Source organism: Watersipora subatra, chromosome 11 (assembly GCF_963576615.1).
Source record: "Watersipora subatra chromosome 11, tzWatSuba1.1, whole genome shotgun sequence".
Lineage (NCBI taxonomy): Eukaryota > Metazoa > Bryozoa > Gymnolaemata > Cheilostomatida > Watersiporidae > Watersipora > Watersipora subatra.
In genome coordinates, this window is record NC_088718.1 from 2727734 (window position 1) to 2747154 (window position 19421).

General features: G+C 36.1%; 1 protein-coding gene across 2 annotated transcripts in view; it reads right to left on the reverse strand.

Moving 5' to 3' along the window:
- Positions 1–6252: 6252 nt before the first annotated feature.
- LOC137408435 (uncharacterized) overlaps positions 6253–19421 on the reverse strand; it is a 154522-nt gene continuing 141353 nt past the window's right edge. For both annotated transcript variants that reach the window (XM_068094963.1, XM_068094962.1), the window contains exons 2-4: positions 12834–13131; positions 11219–11427; positions 6253–6858 (exon numbers count right to left, since the gene is read on the reverse strand). In XM_068094963.1, the coding sequence (XP_067951064.1) occupies positions 6699–6858; positions 11219–11427; positions 12834–13112 (648 nt within the window). In that variant the 5' untranslated portion in view covers positions 13113–13131 and the 3' untranslated portion in view covers positions 6253–6698. The remainder of the gene's footprint in view (positions 6859–11218; positions 11428–12833; positions 13132–19421) is intronic.

The window sequence follows — 19421 nt, forward strand, 5'->3', positions numbered from 1 at the left end:
GACTCTCTACTTTGTTGTTGAAATCGTATATATCTGCTTATTGACAAGATTATATTTTAATGAAACATATTTATTTTTGAGCAACCAAAACTATTGAAAATTGTTGTAGTTGATAACTATGGTAAAAATTGAAAATCATGCAGCATTTATATTTCACTAAGTATGCTTGCGGAAGCTGCTGTGGAAACATCATCAGTGCTTGAAAACCAGTACAGAAAAGGTTTTCTTCCAAAAGAAACATTTAAAACAAATTTGGAACATGATTTAATCAGTGCATGAAACATTTGTTGGCTTATTAATACAAGTAGATAATATAACACTGGCAATGCCCACATAGCATGCCTTGAGACGTATTGGGGCGGTGGAATGTTTGAGTGTGAGGGGATGGCTACCCTTCGTGCTGTTTGGATGACCAAGATCTGTCTGTTCACCACCAATCATATGCTTGTCTCAAAGAATAAGGTATGTATGCATGGCGAGGTACAAGCCAGCTCACTCACTAAATTAGTTATGATTCCACTGGGTGCATTCCCTAGAACCAGGGATTCCACTAGAGCGGTATCCCTGGTTCTAGTATATGTGGCTAAAAACCATGTGCCTATCTTCAGATAAGTCTTGGTTGATGGCATCGAGTCATAGCTTACGATTGCGCAACCGGTGATGCCTACACCGTTGTTGATCTACATGCTGACAACAGTTGATGCTATGCTCATGGATAACAGAGAATCTCTGTTCGATTTTGGAGAGACTGTCTGAGACATGTCGACCATTTCTGCAGAAATATACAGAAAATATTGTTCAATTTTATTCTGAGATACTAAAAATAATTGTGGCTGACTTGCCATAAGTAAAGTGCTCCAAGCTATCCGAGAACGACCACCATGGGGCGAGTTTTATAGCCAGCAGGTAGGCGCGGGCCAAGTGAACCATCTCATTAAAGCCAGTTCGAAGTTGCTTTATTTTTATGGTAGCTTCTGCTCTTCTAAGCTGCTTCAGCTCATCCCCTGCAATAATTCAAGAATGTAATGAAAAGTGACAAGACAGAGTTAATAAAATGTCTAGTATTGCCAATTCTAGTACTGATAGACGGAGACAGCAAAATCCAAATATTACCACTGCATGTTTCACAATTCTTTCATTATTGGGTGTTATGTATTTCTAAAGGCTAAGAGAGTTTCGCATGCTAGACTTGGCAAGAAATAAAAGTGCAATGTTTATGGTAAGAAACAGCTTAACAATGGGATAAGACACCTCCGAGCAGGCATTGCCACATACTTGCCCTCACGCCATAGCTTGAGTCAGCTCATTGTGCTTATTATACTAACTTACTGTATATTATGTTGTTTTTGCTTTAGTTTAGAATGGATGAGCCATTTTATCCTTTAGTTTAAAGGAATAAGACAACTCCTAGCAGGCATTGCCACATACTTGCCCTCACATGTAACTGCTAGTTTTTGTGTAGATTCGATTTGTCGCTGGTCAACATACCCAGAGGTTACAAGATCAAACCTCTGTGAGGTGCACTTTTCGTTCATAAAACTTGCTATAACTGGACACATGAAAGACAGACCAACCAGCGTTGAGATTTATATAGATTGAATGTAAACTATTTTTTCCTTCTGGATACTTGTAAAATAGGTTATAGTAAACTGTTTTTTCATTCAAGGTGCCAAATCTTCAATATTTTATCAAAAAATGACATTTATAAATAATTATGCATGTTTTACGAAAACTCTAATACAGTAGACGCTTTTATAATGTATGCCTTCCTATAACGTAAATTCCAGATAATGTAAAAAACTTGAGTGAAGTTTTTGCTTCCTACTATGTAAAAAAAACTTCATATAATGTAAAGGGTCAGGTTGGGTGAATTTTCAAAATTTGATTTGAATGTTTATCTTGCTGCACTTGCGAGAGAAAAGACGACATGTCTATGGCGTTATATCTATTATATATATCGCTCTACACAACATCCATGACATTCTTATTCGTCGTGATAGATACTCAGATGTGTCGACAAAACAGAGAATAGGTAGCTGCACGATTATTCATAAACAAACACTTGTAGGCTATCGATTGGTGCAGGTGTTACAGTGTTGGTCCACCAATCTGAATGGCATGAAGTGGAGTATCGTCGAAAGTTCTCTTTTATCGTAATCTTAATCCCTGAGTACAGACAGATGAAGAACAAGTAGACATCACTCTTTTTATAGCAAAATATATTTTTCTTTTGCTCTATCGTGGACATATAAAATATTTGTTATTAGTTTTTCTTTGCAGAATAGACTTGGCCTTATAGAAAGGTTAAGCGAATCGTTGAACATGAATGTCGGATATGTGCGCTTCCCATAAACTTATTGTAAAATTACCCTAATCCTAGTCCATAAAACCAGTGAGATTGATCAGAAAAAAGAGGAAAAGTTGTCGAGGCATATCAATAATACTGCAGTTACGGTACAGCTTGCAAATTAAGAAATTTGAGTCAAGGTATTTTTTGTATGGCCAAAGGGGTAAGTTTAAAAAGATCGTGGAATAGATTAGGCAATTTATATGTATTGTACTTTTCGTAAAACATGAAAACCCTATAACGTAAACGTTCCTAGAACGGATTATTTATGGGGTAAGAGCGCCTACTGTATTATTACATAAATGTAATGGAATCAGGAGTTGTTTACTCTTTTTAAAGTTGATAAAATAGGGATAAAATAACTCTAAAATATCTACAAACTAAGATTATTTATATAATTGTACTCTATGCTATTCTGCAGACAATAATAACTAAGATTTGTTTGACTTCACACTACCTAATGATTGATTAGCATGTCCTATATGTCATCTTTAACAGGTTTACCTACACAAAAATGTCAACGAAGTCGCGTGTTCTTGGCAGAAAAAGGCAGACATAGCAAACAATATTTAGAACTAATCCGATCGGAGATCTGATAAACTGTGTGAAGCAAGCTGAGCTGAAACATCGAATCATTTAAAGGTTACAGAAAACAGATAAAAGATACCTGCTCAGGCTAAATAAAACTACTGAGCGCAGTCAAAATAATTCTCTATTTTTGCTAAAAATAAATTTGAGGCGGATACATACCTTGTCTAAATTTTCTGGACTTTACAATACGAACTTTAATCTGGCTCTGTTATCAGTTTACCCGTCACACTATAACATGTATTGCACTTACTATGCATGCGGCAGCACTACCGTTCTGTCTTGCGTTGTCCAGCATTCTTTTCCAAAAGCACCTATCTGGCACAGACCTAGGTACTACAGTATGTCACCTCACTGGTATATCAGACGCCAACATTTTCGCTGCGGTGAGCTAATGTTCTATTCAAGTGATTTTTCGGTCAACTTTGATCAATATTTTTCTACGAGTGCTACAGATCCTAGCGCGGAGTGGGAATCCATAAAATAACCCAAAATCAAATCATGAGATTAGGAAATCTTGTTTACATTAACAGACCAATGTAAATCCTTTAATACTGATGAATATGTACTAACGAACAAACTTTAAACTCAATTACTTGTAATATGTGTAATCAAGAGAGGGATGGTAAGCCAGTTTGACGCACACCGGTGGTGAGACATGTGAGACTAAATATTTTTCAGAATGATCCAAACATCCAATCCATGCCAAAAGGAACGCATCTACAGTCATCTGCACCCCTCATGTGAAAAAGGAAAAGTGGTGGATGCCGTTGCTCTCAATCAAAAGACCAAAATTTGATGGCAAAAAGTAAAACTAACAACACAATGTTATAGTTAGAGAAAACATATCATTAAAGCCGCACTAAAGCGTATCGAGCTGATGACACAAATAATGAGATCTCATCTACAAAGCTTGCTTAGAGCCTGGTAGTGGTCAGTGTTTCAACGATAAAATAAATTAATAAATATATTACTTTCACTATATTACGAGCCAAATAAAACTTGTAAACTTGTGCATGAAAGTTTGCATTGCAACAAATTATCATAGAGTTGAAGATCATAGGGCTATTTATAATAGAGCAAGCTGAGAAAGAGTTGAAGATCATAGGGCTATTTATAATAGAGCAAGCTGAGAAAGAATTGAGGATCATAGGGCTATTTATAATAGAGCAAGCTGAGAAAAAGTTGAAGATCATAGGTCTATTTATAATAGAGCAAGCTGAGAAAGGGTTGAAGATCATAGGTCTATTTATAATAGAGCAAGCTGAGAAAGAGTTGAAGATCATAGGTCTATTTATAATAGAGCAAGCTGAGAAAGGGTTGAAGATCATAGGTCTATTTATAATAGAGCAAGCTGAGAAAGAGTTGAAGATCATAGGTCTATTTATAATAGAGCAAGCTGAGAAAATGTTGAAGATCATAGGTCTATTTATAATAGAGCAAGCTGAGAAAGAGTTCATGATCATAGGTCTATTTACAATAGAGCAAGCTGAGAAAGAGTTGAGGATCATAGGTCTATTTATCCGATGACCAGACACGAGCAAAGCGACTGTTTGGGAGATTTATGATAAATGCATATGTGCACACAACTCCCGAAAAATGATCCGTTAACAGCAGTAACCAAACCCTTGTACCGAAATCTCTTCAACAAATTTAACCATTTTTGTGTAGAGTCGTTTAAGTATAATAATGATACAAAACACATATAAACCTATTTAAATATGTTATCAAGTCTTTAAAAGGTTACCGCAATATTTTAAAACTAACCCATCTGATCAGATTATACATCAATAGACATTAATTCGGCCTCAAATCGAAATACAAACTTGACAAGCCTATTTTAATCAACATTAAGACCGGCCAATGAAACGCCGATAAGGCGGTGCGACAGAGAGTAGAACTATTAAGTCGTGCCCCTTTCATGAAAAAAAGCGTGCACATTTCACCAGTCTATCACATTGTCTAATTGCCGAAGATTTCTGTAATTAACGTTGATGTACTGAAAAGTATTCGTTTTTTGCGGATTCTACCAGACTCTAACATTTTGGACACTTATAATTAATACTTTGGTATTCCAACCGATGTCTAAAGCAGTGAAAGTAAAGGAAATAGCGATAATAATTTATAACGATTTTTTTTCTATTTTAACGATTTATAACGATACAATATATAATTAACATATAAGTACTGAAAAGTAATTGTTTCTTTTTGCCAGTTCTACCAGACTCTGACATTTTGGATACTTATAATGAGTACTGTGGTATTCCAACTGATGTCCAAAGCAGTGGAAGTAAAGGAAATGACGATGATATTTTTCAAACGATTCTTATAAGATTATTACAATATTTAATTGTAAGAATGATTACTCGAGTTTATAAGATTTAGTTATAAGAATAATCATTCGAATTTACAAGATCGAAGTGTATAGTGACCGATGGTGTGCAATATGTTAGTGTTATTTCTTTTCTAATGTATTTGTTGATGGTACTACGGCTGTGCCCAATTTTGCGGTACTGCCAAGCCATTTTTAATATCTGCAAAATTAAGTTATAGGCCTACATTTTCTTATAGATACACATCTATTTTTATGACAACCAGCTAAAATCTGTTTAGATTTTTAAATTCAGCATATTTTAGATATAAATACAGAAATTTAGATAAATATCACAACCTCTTGATATTGGTTGCTATGACCTGGTATGCTATGGTTGCTATATACAGCACCCAGGTATAGCTATATATATATCATCTTTTCCTTTCATTATTGCTGTTTGTTGTACATAATAACAACACCCAGTACATTGCAGCTACCATTGCAGCTACCATTGCAGTTCTCCTATTGCACTGCCAGTTGACTGCTAATATTGCATTTCTCAACCAGCAGTACCCTTTATTTTTCCATTATCACTTTGGTCGTGGGCTGTATGATAAGGGAATTTCTAGTTATTCATACATTATTTTGGAATAATTATAATTCCTTCACAGTGAAAAGGCGCATAAACATCTAGGTTTTCTTATCGAGCATGTACAATCCAACTAGGAGTTTTGTTGACAAATATTTTTATTATTTGAGACGAGGTCTTGCAAGACGATGTCGCAAGTGGCACGTATGAAACAACAGTGCCAGCTGCTCTTTTTAACGATTCCCGAGATATAAACAAGTTGTATGTCAGTGACCTGTTCAACGGCTGGTAGACAGCATAGCATGAATTCAAAATGATTCCACAAAGAAATGATTTTAAATTACATGAAATGGTATGCCTTGTAATCGCTTTTACAGAATATTGAATTGGTGAATACAATAATAAATACAATAATAATACATAAATACTTATCTTTATTTGCACCTCTGTAGCAATATTCCTTCTACAACAAAACTGTGTGAACCTGATGGATGTACAGTATATAATATATACGAGTACAGATAAATATAGACTATCCATGAATAAATAATGAGAAGTAACATGATTTGTGATTGGCTGATTCAGTCCATGTTGATGAGACAACTCTTGCTAAGTTCAACCAGGTTGGTTGTTCTATGTACCACTAGTTAAATTCGGGAACAAAAATCACTTTCCACTTGTATGAGACGCTCATCATAGAAATGATCAATAAACACAAATCTCAGCTGGAAAAAGAGAAGAGAAAAGACGCACAAAAATAAAGTTATCGACTAAAATAATGCATTGAAAGTTGCGACTAAAGCTAGTGACAGTATTTTATAGAGAAACTAGCTTTGAGCTGCCTTAAAACGATAAGCAAATTAGTGGGATTTCCCCTTGTCAGCAGCAAGCAGGGAGTCGTCTATGGGTTTCTGACCAATCAGCTTGTCTGCTGCTGTGTGCGGAACCGTGTCCTTGGAGAGTGGTGCCAGCCTCTTGGCTATCCATGGTTCAAGCGTTATGGGGTCACTCCACGCAAATCTATGGGTAAACAAAAAGTCAAAATCTTTGAAGGGGGAGCTTTTCTGATTAACTGTTAGTGTTGCGAATAGACACTCCTTAGCTTGAATTTATCATAACAAAGTATCTGTTAATTTTATTCTTTGGGGGGGGGGCTTTTGCAAATTCATTCTTTCAAATGTGATTATGAGCGATAATAACATGCACTTGTCAACAAAACTGATTTACAAACTAAATAGCAACGACACCCATCACTTCTTTTTTTTCACAGGCCTGCTGATGGTATCATAAACTGAATGGTAAGCTCGAATCAGCAGAGTTATAAAAAAATTGTCTTCGCACATTGTACGATCATTGGATTGTGCTATTTGGAGTCCGCCTTGTAACAATGGTGATTGTTTAGTCAATTTGTAGATTTACAGCCAGACAAATGACTGACTTTATGTCTCATGCCACATCAGGGGACATAACCATCTTAGAAGTCAATCAGTGGTATTCTGGACCAATAGAAGCTTGTAAGCATAAATTTCAAAATTGCAGTGAACCCTCGCCATACAATTTTAATTCATTATTGTGTCGGCATTTGTAAGGCAGAAATTTGGTATAGAAACTCATATGAAATATCTAACGCAAACATCCCCTGGTAAAAATCACCAAAAATTTATAAATGCACTGTACATATTAAATATTAGTAACACAATAGTATGCTAACCTTAGTAACTATAGTTACCTATCAATAACTAAGTGTATTTAGAGGTTTGGATCTGCAAAAAAATGTAACATCCCAATATACTATGTGCAGTACGTACCGTAGAGCGTTCTTACCTTCGAGGCAGATGTAGAATATAAACGTTGAATATAACTTAAATGAATTTAGCTTACTAAACACATACACAAAGCTAAGTTTTAATGTGTATGTTTAACTATTTTACTGAATTTCAACTTGTTCTACACCAAAATTTTATCACCTATCTATTTCTGGTTTTGTTTTTACAATTACTAATGATTAATAATGCCAAACTCAGCGAGATCAAGGTTCGGATCTCTTTCATTCGTTGTAGGAGAGATTTTGGCGAATAGCGTATAGGCATATTTTTTTTATTTCGACGTTTTCGGTACACCGACTGCCAAATTTTAATTTCAAGAAAATTTTTTGTTTATATCGTATGGCGAAATATATTTCGTACAGAGACGGCGAAAAATAATCGTGTTCTACATCTTAGTGCGAAAAGAATCGTATAGCAGGGTCATCGTAACCCAAGGGCGCTGTATGAGTGACTCAGAGACCCAACCATTTTATTATCATGATACTAGTGAATGGTACAGTGGTGTGCATAAACCTAGAATCACATTGTTTTGTTCACTCTACATGTATATCGAATGGATCTTCCATTTGCTTTCTATTTTCCCCGCCAATTATGATGCCATGCCAGATATTATATATCAATCTGATCAGCAGAAGATGTGCTTTCAAACAATGCATTGATTGATTTAACACAATCATTTCTGAGTGATTTATATTAATCATCATCACTCTTGAAGAGCTCAGAAAGTTAGTAAACAGCATGCCTCGACGGTGTCAGATGGTTATCAAGAACAAGGGCTGGCCAATAAAATACTAATGCTCAGCTCAAGACACCTTACCAGTCCTTCTGAAGACCAACAATAATCCAACGGCCATTTTCAGGGCCACCAATTTGTATAAAAGAGTTTTTTTGTATCCTATTTTATCAATTTTCACTAACAACATTCATAGCCTGCAATAAGTCTGCCTTTCGGTAGATTCACCCCCGGCGATAAAAATCTGAGAATATTTTCGAATATTTGGCATCATCTTGTTCTTCAGAATTTTCCCTTTCAAATGATATATATATTGATGGGGTTGAGGCACTTAACTCCAAAGAATTTCTTAGACAACAGCATATAAACATACATATTTGAAGATTTAACTGGTGATTCCAAGTTTATGCACACCACTGTATTACTAATAGACGGACTTCGAACAAAATGATTGAGAAACTTCTAGTAAAGCTAAAACTGAGAGTTATCCTACAATTTTAACTTGAACAGCCAATATAATTACTGGTGTGATAAGAATCAGACAGGATTTTATCTGATATGTTGGGTGCCAATAGCATATGATATCTCACATCCTTCCTGTTATTCTCAAATGTACAAGAAAGAGTACCGCCGCAAAAGCCAGAGTGTTTAAATGATGATTTATGTCCAAGTAGTAGGTGTATTTGATCTAGATGGAGCATATGTAAAAATAGGACTAATCTGAGAGTAGACTGACCCTGCTAGACCCTTTTACCTTGAACTAGATAATACTCAGCCACTCTGTACTGTGATAACTTTTTAGAAAGGTTACATCCGCGTTTGTACAGAAGAATTGGGCAAAGTAACGGCAATAAACAACCATTTTCATGTTGATAACTAGCATATTTTTCATTCTACTTTAGAGATCTCAAGGCCTACCATAAACTGGTTTGGCGGACATATATGATGCTATCACGCAGTATGCTATTGATATAGCAATAGCCTTCAAACATTTCAGAGACATTATTAGATCTTTCAGCCAGTCTTAGAAATATGCTTGTTTCCATCCAACACTTGCTGATAGGGCAGAGCAATCAACTCCATCAGCCATAATCATAAGCCAGCCCGCCCAGAGCACAACGACTTATTAAGAGCATTAAAGAGTATTGTTAGTAGCAATCGCTACAACTATAGGAATAACTATGTTAGCAAAGTCCTTGAACTATTCCTCACTGCCCACCAGCATAAGGCGATGAACACTTGACTGATTACATGCAAATACAATTAGTCATCTTTTAAACCACAGCAGAACTACCATATGGACTGTCACACTTCATAATTCAACAAATAGCTGTGACAAACCAACTGACCATCAAACTATAGATTTAACAAAGATAGAATATCACTAGTCTGTCAAGTAAGCAAAACTAGGCAACGACAATAAAAGCAGGTGGTTGGTGTAAAAGTCAAAAGGGATTGGAGCGAGTATAATTATCTTATGACAATGTAGCCCAGGCTTAGACAGGAAATCATCAACTCAGGCTTCCTTAGTAACAAACTTGCCAATGTTCATTCAATGAGCACTCTTCAACCAATTCGGATAGCAGTTTGATGAACGCGTGGGAAAGAGCTCCTGGCAGCACAAAATACTGGCAGCCCTAAATCAAGTCTACATAATGTACATGTTCAAGTGACTCCATGGCTGCATGAGAAAGCCTTCGAGTATTGGTCCCTAGAGGCAGTCTCTTCCACACTGGTGCAGAGGTGGCACGAGAAGCCAGCAGCAATAATTGCGAGTGAAAGATAGTTGGAAGTTTATAGAAAACAGAATAAAGGGTAAGCCCAAAGAGACTGCACTATTTATGTTGAGCAGCACGGGTGAAACTGAAGTTCAATGATTCGACGCCATCTGTGCTAAAATATCACCAGACAAGACCAACACTGTGGGGGGATTAGATACTCTGTGTGCGTGTGTGAGACTAAGAGACTGTATTGCAATTGACCAAAAAATCTGAGGTAGCTAGAGATTCTTTTCAGGGTCACAAGGTTAGACTGGTGAAGTCTGAGGAGCACCCATAAACACATATCTTCCACCCTGGCTTTATGGCCAATTAAAACCACCTTTGATGTACAAGTCTAGCTATTGTTAATTGTAGTCAAGAGAGGACAACTCTGACAAAACCTCTAATACATATATTTACATTACTGTCAATATTCAATTTCTACCATATCTGCATTTGAAGGTAAATAAATTAAGACATTATTACATGAATAATCATACTCCGAAAAAACAACTTGAATGTCGCAGTGAGTATTGCAGAGTTTCGCATTATATTAATCAGACAGAGTTGATTAACACTTGAGGCTATGATTTAAAGGAATTCCTAGTAGCAACAATATATGGCTCAGGGACTCCTTATTAATAAAACGTCACATCTTGATTTCTATTAATCCGAAAGCAGACACTTATGGATGACCAACACAGACAAGATATAGTTTGTTTTTACATGCGCGTATCATATTTTAGCTCTTTGTCCTTCATATTTATTATAACCCAAGTATGAATAAGGAGAGGAAGGACATATTGAGAAACAAGTCTAAAGAGGATTATATAGCGATCTCATTGCAAAACACGCGTCGCCAGGCAACAGTAGAAAAAGTATCAGCAAAGTTGAAAACCCGAGTTTCAACTATCCTTTTGCAATAGCAGTTATACTTTAAATTTAGAATTCTAAGGGATGACAGCCCTGATCTACTGGCCTTCTTAATAACAACATCAACTAACAAAGAAGCATAAATTAGTAATGTTTTCATACTACTGTACACACTGTGGCTGACTTACCGTGGGTTGTACAGCAGAGCACTCGTAAATACATAAACAAGAGCTATTCCGAGAATGACCTCCATAGGCGTGAGTTTCCCAGCCAGCAAGTAGGCATTGACCAAGTGAACCATCACATCAAAGCCAGTTCCAAGCACCTCTACCAAGGCTACTTTAGGGTGTACTTCCTTTGGCAGCTTCTGCCACTCCAAGCTGCTCCAACTGATTACCTGCAACAGGTTAATGTAAGTGAACACAGAGTGCAGTAGTGTCTACACCAGCTTCTATAAAGCCTGGTTACCATATCGATTGCGAGACTCCGGCGGTAACTTGCGCAGTAAAACGCTTGTGATGCTAAGCGGCATATGTTCACATGTAAAGCTGCATCGCTAAACATAATCCCATAATCAAATAAAATGTTCACTTGCCATGCCGTTGCTATAATGGTGACCTTCACCTGTAGAGTGCATTTCAGGAAAGTTTTGCCTGCGGTCTTTCGCGGAGTTTGAACAGTGCTAAACTATTGCGTTGCCGCCGGCAACTACTGACGGTACCCGGCACGTAGGTTCCCATTTCACCGCTAATAGTCTGCGGTGCTGTCGCCGGTGCTTTGCGACGTATATGGGAACAAGGTTTAATGGAGGCACTGCAAAATACAAACTTAGCTATAACATGTTGCCTAAAGTTGTGCCTTGCATAATGCAATCAATCACTAAGTTTCCATGACGCAGTTAATCTGCAAGTTTGCATCGTCCACAAGATGAAAACAGCAAAAATCTGCAAGTCAAACGAGTTTTGTTACTCGCAAACTTTTATCAAATGTTTTATGTTTGCAAAAGATGGAAATGACACTCGCGAATGATACACAAGACAATGCCGCGCAAGCGATTCTAGTTTAAACATTTTCAAAGCTTCAGTCATTCCTATTTTGAAAGCGTGTTGCTAAGTGAGACAGGTGTGCACTGTTATGACCTTTGGCATAGAATTCTTAATCTTTTTTTAACAAAGCGCCCGCAGTAATCCGCATCATGTGACTGTCCATTGAAACACTTATGACTGTGTGATACAACGTGCACACAATTCCAAATCTGCATTATCCATACAATAATATCATAGTGACTATGAGCTGTTACATCCGTATAAAGACTATGAGTGCTGACCATTTGAGACTTAAAGTGATAAGACGACTCATAATAAACGGTGCCAGTCACCCTTACTTAGTTTTTACCTTTTGGTAGTTTGCTATTATCAGCGTGCTATTGATTGTATCAATTGTGCTATCAGCAGCGAAAGGGCTACAGCACTCTCAAACTTTAACTGATATATTCTAATAGTGTAGTTGATAAAATTTAAACGCAGCACATCTATGGCTTCATTATACTAATAAAACTATTAATAAAACAATAATATAGGTTAGAGCTCTGACAGCAGCGGATTGGATGCGAAAATAATTTGTTTGTAAATAAGACACCACTCATATACTTTTCTCAAGTGACTGAGAAAAGTACGAAAATACTTTTCTCGAAAGGCTGAGATTGTGCTACCGCATGATAATGAAGGTTATTTTCTTTCATCAAAGTGATTATGCTGCCAACAGCAAGTAGCATAATAAAAACAATTGATGTACTGCTACTACCTTCTTGCATAGATCTGACTTGTTCCAAGTAAAATAGTAGAATAGATGCTGAACCATTTGTACGGCTGCAACCGCTCTCAGACGCTGCACCAGCACAAAGTTGACGAGGAAGACGGAGAAGGTGTCTATGAGGAAGTAGTAACGGTTACGAACTAGATCCTTCCTTGGTAGCATTCTCACACGAAACAGTATCATAGTGTGAACCACAAAGTGGTAGCATTCCAAGCAGAAAAACACATTCAATGCTGGACTATAAAGTGCAGTCCAAAGTGACTCCATCAGGATCGATAGAAGATTTCTGGAATATGTCAGTAAACAATGGAGATGTTGAAGTAATGGCCGGATATATTATAGTTTTTAGTTATTACACACATGCTACAACTATATATGGTTATTTGCATAAAAAGGATTTTCAACGCTTTGGCCAGCAAAGCTATGCTACAATTCAATTGAAATACATAGTTCAATCATAGTGGCAAACTTTGGAGAATTAAGCTAATTCCAGAACTTCACAGAAGAGATAAAATCACAAACATTCTTCATGTTGATAACAAGTATTTGGACAATCTGATGTTTTAATAAATTTTGGCGCTCAGGAACTTACGGAGATTCTCATGAAACCCTTATTGGTAGACCATCTACAGGTTTGTTACCCTTATTAGTAGACCATCTACAGGTTTGTTACCCTTATTGGTAGACCATCTACAGGTTTGTTACCCTTATTGGTAGACCATCTACAGGTTTGTTACCCTTATTGGTAGACCATCTACAGGTTTGTTACCCTTATTGGTAGACCATCTACAGGTTTGTTACCCTTATTGGTAGACCATCTACAGGTTTGTTACCCTTATTGGTAGACCATCTACAGGTTTGTTCATGAAACCCTTATTGGTAGACCATCTACAGGTTTGTTCATGAAACCCTTATTGGTAGACCATCTACAGGTTTGTTACCCTTATTGGTAGACCATCTACAGGTTTGTTCAACTTACAAAAATGCTGTCACAAATACTTCAACATCATTCGTTATTTAGATTTTTCCAAAAAATTATGTTGAAAAACAGTGGAGTTGTCTTTGGTACCCAACATTGAAAATGTAAATACACAGTGCTAATAGGGGACAAGCTTGGTTTTACAGTAAACAGATTTGTTTCAAGTTTTATCATGTCTATTCTATGTAAAGTATTAGTACAGTAGTTTTGTTTGGCTTTTGTGAAATATTGCCTCACAATTTTAACTAACGATACACAGCTGTGTAAATGAAAAATGACTGGTCGCTATTGCTACTTTTTAAGTCTAGAGAATGATGCAGAATACAAGGTAATCGTTGCGAATAATCATTTTTCATATTTAGTGCCAAATTTGCAAAATGTTGAGTCTGTTGTAAATATTTTAACATAATATGTATCTTGTTACTACTTAAAGACATAGTTGCGTCAAAAAGGTCGATTTGATGAAATTAAGACCAATAAAAGGCTAAAACATCAGCTACAATTTGACGTCATTGTTGTCTTTATAGACTAACCCTGTCCAGAGATATAAGTGTTTGAATGAGGCCATCTTTTAAAAAGCTCAGATTCGAGCGGGTGCTTTATTCGTGACGTAATGAGTGATACTTGTGAAAAGAGTCCACGAGTGATAAATATAATATCTCTTCATTAGCCAATTATCAGCACGAAATTTTTATATAGGTGATATTAAATATTATCGTTCGTAAAACGGGTTGTCTGTGACTTCGAAGATTCTCATTGTTAGGGATTTTACTCTATTACTAGCTAGTTATGCGCATTGACTAGTTGTAGATTCTAGATTCATCGACACCGATATTTAATTTACTGATTTAATTGACATCGTTAATTTACTGAATCACTGCACCAACATGTTTTATTGACAAACAACAGAATTGTAACAATGCTCAGTTCAGCCAAGGTGACTCGAAGTTTTCTGAGCGTCAGGTGATTAAAGATTGGGGCAGACAGGTTATGGTTAGAGCTGACAGACGACAACAGCGTTATGCTGCAGAGAAAGATAGGATAATGGAGGTAAATTTATCTTTGAGTATCCTTTACATATATTCTAAACTAACGGTAATAATTTTAGTGCTCATGAATACATCTACTAACAAGTAAAATTAAAACTTTTTGCTATCACGAATCATCGTTTCATAACTTTTTAATCAGTTCACAACTTTTTATCGTTTCACCTAGCTATAACATTTGCTTTAAATTTTCTTTGGCAATTCTAGCTAGTAAATTAGATTCATGATTAGAATTCATGTTCATTTCTCACTAGTAGAAAGTGAGAAACATCTAATGATCAATGCCCATCTTTAACTCTCAGAAACAAAGCTTCGAATTGTTGGCTTTGCGTATTTATGCTTTTGTTAAACATTTATTTATTTTGAAAATTACACTCGCAATCTATCTAAATCTCAAATTGAAAGCTTTCAGTAGATATGCGTTAGAATGACATATATATGAATGACATTTAGTACATTTGTTTTATTGTTACAGGATGTTTGTGTGGTTCACTAGGCGAGCAGTCGTGTCGGTCTGGAAACTGCCATAAATGGGAAAGAGAGACACGAATGTGTGCTGCACAAACCATATATTTTGTGTCAGTTTGCTGCAGTAGATTAATTTGTCCTATTATATGACCTGAAACTATGTGAATGGCCACGACTTGGATGGATGGTTTTAATAAAAACTTTATGCTGCGATGAAAATTTTTTGGCTTGTAAAAATTATATGATAAAATAATATTGTTGAAGACAATGCAAAACATGAATTGCAGAACATATTGAATACATCATAGCCCTGTTGCCATCTGTGCTGAGATTTTCTCTGATAGATGAATTTATGACGTGTAATCAGAGCTGTATTGGCTGGTACTTTTGCATAGCTCTACTCAATTCCAACGGACCAGATATTAAATTCAAAAAAGTTTATGCTCCACACAACTAAGTGAAAACAGGTGAGTCCACAATCCGCCAATCACGTGCAAGAATGGCTTTAGTAATCCTTTGCCAAAACCGGTAAGTTAATTGATTTCAACGAAATTGACGTTTTTTAAGGTTCACTATTTCGGTCGACTCATAAAACCAATTGTTTTGTATTTGAATTAACTAATCGAATGTGACCAGTAAACTTTTTCTACAAATTGATACTGATAATGACTAGATGACTATAAATGACATTTTGGGATGCAGTTGGTTTCGCCATATATTCAAACATATTATTTTTAAAGATGGCGGCATGCTTATTTTGTTTAGTAGCTAGTTTACGGTGTGGGTAGTAACTGAGAACAACTTGAGGGCCTAATTACCGTTGACCGGCCAAATCGTAGTCGGTACTCAGATGTTTACACAACATTTAGAGGAAGCTAATATGACAAGTTTTTAATTTCCATTATTTGAAGCGTTTGCGACATTCATAAGGTATTTGTAGCTGGATTAAAAACTTTATTCTAGACAACATGAGCAAATACAAAATAAAATATATGCCAATAGAGTTGCGTAGGACTAGACTTTTATTACATTAGCCTATGTGATTACGAGAGATAGAGACAGGTTGTATCACTCGTTACATCATTTTGGGCAAGTCTGGGCATGTTTTTTTGGCCTGAGCATTTTTACAGCGATCATTTTTTTTTCGATTTCAATCTTCAAATATCTTGACAATGAGATTGCCTAGCACAACAAACAACATATCAACTGATAGACAAAAAATACTTTCTTTTAAAAGCAAATAAAATTTGACGCAATCACATCTCTAACACTATTTAAATGCTAGTAAACTAAAAGTAGGCCTACACTTGCATTGTGCATTAGCACAGTATTGGAGTAGTAACGTAGAAGACTCTAGAGGGCAGCTTTTTTAAAATTTTACTGCTTTGAGCGTGTTGCCCACTTGCGTCCCAATAAATGGGTCTAATTATATAAATTTACTAGCGTATTACTTGACAACACACAAAACAAATACAGTCAAACATGGATAACTCGAACTTCACGGGACCGAGCAAAAGTGTTCAAATTATCAGAGCGTTCAAGTTATTAGAGCACTGTCACAAGTCCATGTATTTACTTATTTATTAGTAGATACATGTACATATGCAAACTATAATATAAATCAAAAGCACAAATGGCTTGTTTCAAATTAAATGCTTCTAATGTAAAGTTTAAAACGTTTTTATCAAAAAGTATAGAGATTTTTCTATCACTTGAGATTGGTTTGTTGTTTGAGGTGATGTTATTGCCAGGACGTTTTTTTAGATTGACATTGGCAAAACTTGATCGTTGTTGAAATGCTCAAAAGAAAAGACATCTTTTTCTTTTGAGCGTTTTACCCACGATCAATTTTGCCGACTTTTCTTGAAGTTTATGCAACTTCAAGAAAAAGTTACCAAAGAAAAATCCCTTACTTTACCTGGGATTCGTTAAGAGCAACACTCCGAGGCAGTTCAATTAAAAGTTTTACGAGGTTTAACGGTACATTGTATATCACTCACGCTTTTTGAATGGATACTTATTGAATGTACACACGTATTCTGTGTTTAGGTCAAACGATGAATAGTTTTTTTTTAGCTAAGACAACGTATACGTTTAATAAAAACAATTTTAAGACGTTTTAAACATTCAACATTCCGACGTTGATTCAACACGGAATCAATGTCGGAAAACTATTCGTCACGGGCTAGCCGGGTCACGCAATCAAGGATTTTCGCCACGTACATACAAAACAACATGCTGTTTTTGTTTTGTATGCGCGTGGCGAATATCCTTGCGCGCGTGACCCGGCAAGCCCGTGCTATTAATCGTATAGCAGTATAAATCAAATTTGACCAAACCTTTAGAAAAGTCGTTGACAAAATTATTTTGCCGATGGTGGTAATAACAACGCTTATGAATTACGAAAATATGAGGTTTACCTCTATGGCTTTGAATAAAGTTATTTTCTAAAGCGATAACAACCGTTTCGGTAGCCGTTGGGCAAAAAAACAGTTCGAATTAACAGTGTTGAGTTCGAGTTATCTATAGCAATTTATCATAACGTGGGAACGGACCAAAGAAACTGTTCGAATTAACCATGTTTTCGAGCTATCCGTGGCCGAGTTATCCATGTTTGACTGTATTACCTAGGTGATGCTACTTCATGATAACAAAATTTGTGGAGCTAGGTGAAATAGAACGTGAAGTCTTAGAATAAAATGAGAAAATAGGCGTACATACATTTTAGGAGCTAAACTGTATTATGCTTATTTACACTGTATAGACATGTGTAAATGGGTGCTTTTTGTGATAAGGAACTTTTATAAAAAACATGTTTTTCATTTTTTATTTATTTCGTTATTAGTAGCCATAATATAGCTTGATCTAAATTCTAATCAAAGTACTCTGTGCTATAACATGGTAGCACCAACATTCAATGATTATTATAGACATAAACAGCTTAAAAAGCTATGCAATTTTAACAAAAGAGTGCTTTGCCATACCGTCATCTCAGCTCCGTTAGCTCTTATTAAAGCAGTCAACGTGTTGTGATTTTCTATTTTTTGTTAACACGCCTTGGTACTGTAATGGATTTACTGAGCTGAGCTTTCTCTAATTATCATAAGTATTCAACCATTCTCAGATTAGCCCAAAAGCCAGCTTGCGCAGAAGGCCCATAGATTAACACCCAGCCCTTGCTATATAAGCGAAGGTGCTCCCGTGTTAAACAGGAAAGGTAAGAATATGCAACAGAGAAGATACCCTAGTGAGGGGGAACTAAGAGCACAGAGCTAGCGATACAGACTACGAACGACAGAACTAAGGACTGAGAGTTACGTTCTTAATGTTCATTAAGAACAGTGTGGTAACATTAACCTACCTTTGTATATTTTTGTAACACATATATATATATATATATCTTAACATTCTTACATTTACAAGTGTAACTGTTTGAGTATTCGTTATTAGCTCATTTCAGCATTACGCTTGATTGTAGTGAATTGTATCTGATTGTTCTATCTTTTCATGCTTATAGATAGAGCTCATGTAAATAAAGAGCCATTATTCACCAGACACCTTGCTTGCCACAATTAGTTGTGCATGAGAGTTATTACTCATTCTGTGTAAGACAACTAGTACGCAGAACCCACTTGCAAGTGGCTAGTCAGCGCTGACTTCCACAACAGTACGTACGCCTTAGACCTATTAACATTTGGTTGTTTGTATGTCTTGGTCATTGATCAAATATATTATCACAATGCTTGTGAAGCACCAGGTTACGGCAACTACCACAAATGAACAGAAAACATGCTCTTGAATAGTCTGTCAACTTTCGCTGTCATTGCCGATTTCGGCTTAGCACTACTGTCAGAAGCAATAAATCAAGCTATAACAGCTATAACTGCAGACACAAACCTAGCCATCGAAATTCATTGAAAAAAATGCTAGTTTGCAAAAAGACAGAATAGAAACAGTTGAAGAGATAAAAAAATTTCGCATGCATGAAATGTTCGGTTATAAAAAGGTAGAATAAGTGACAGAAAGTACCAATTACAATCATTGAAAATGACATAACCAAAACAAAAACCATAGCTTGCAAAA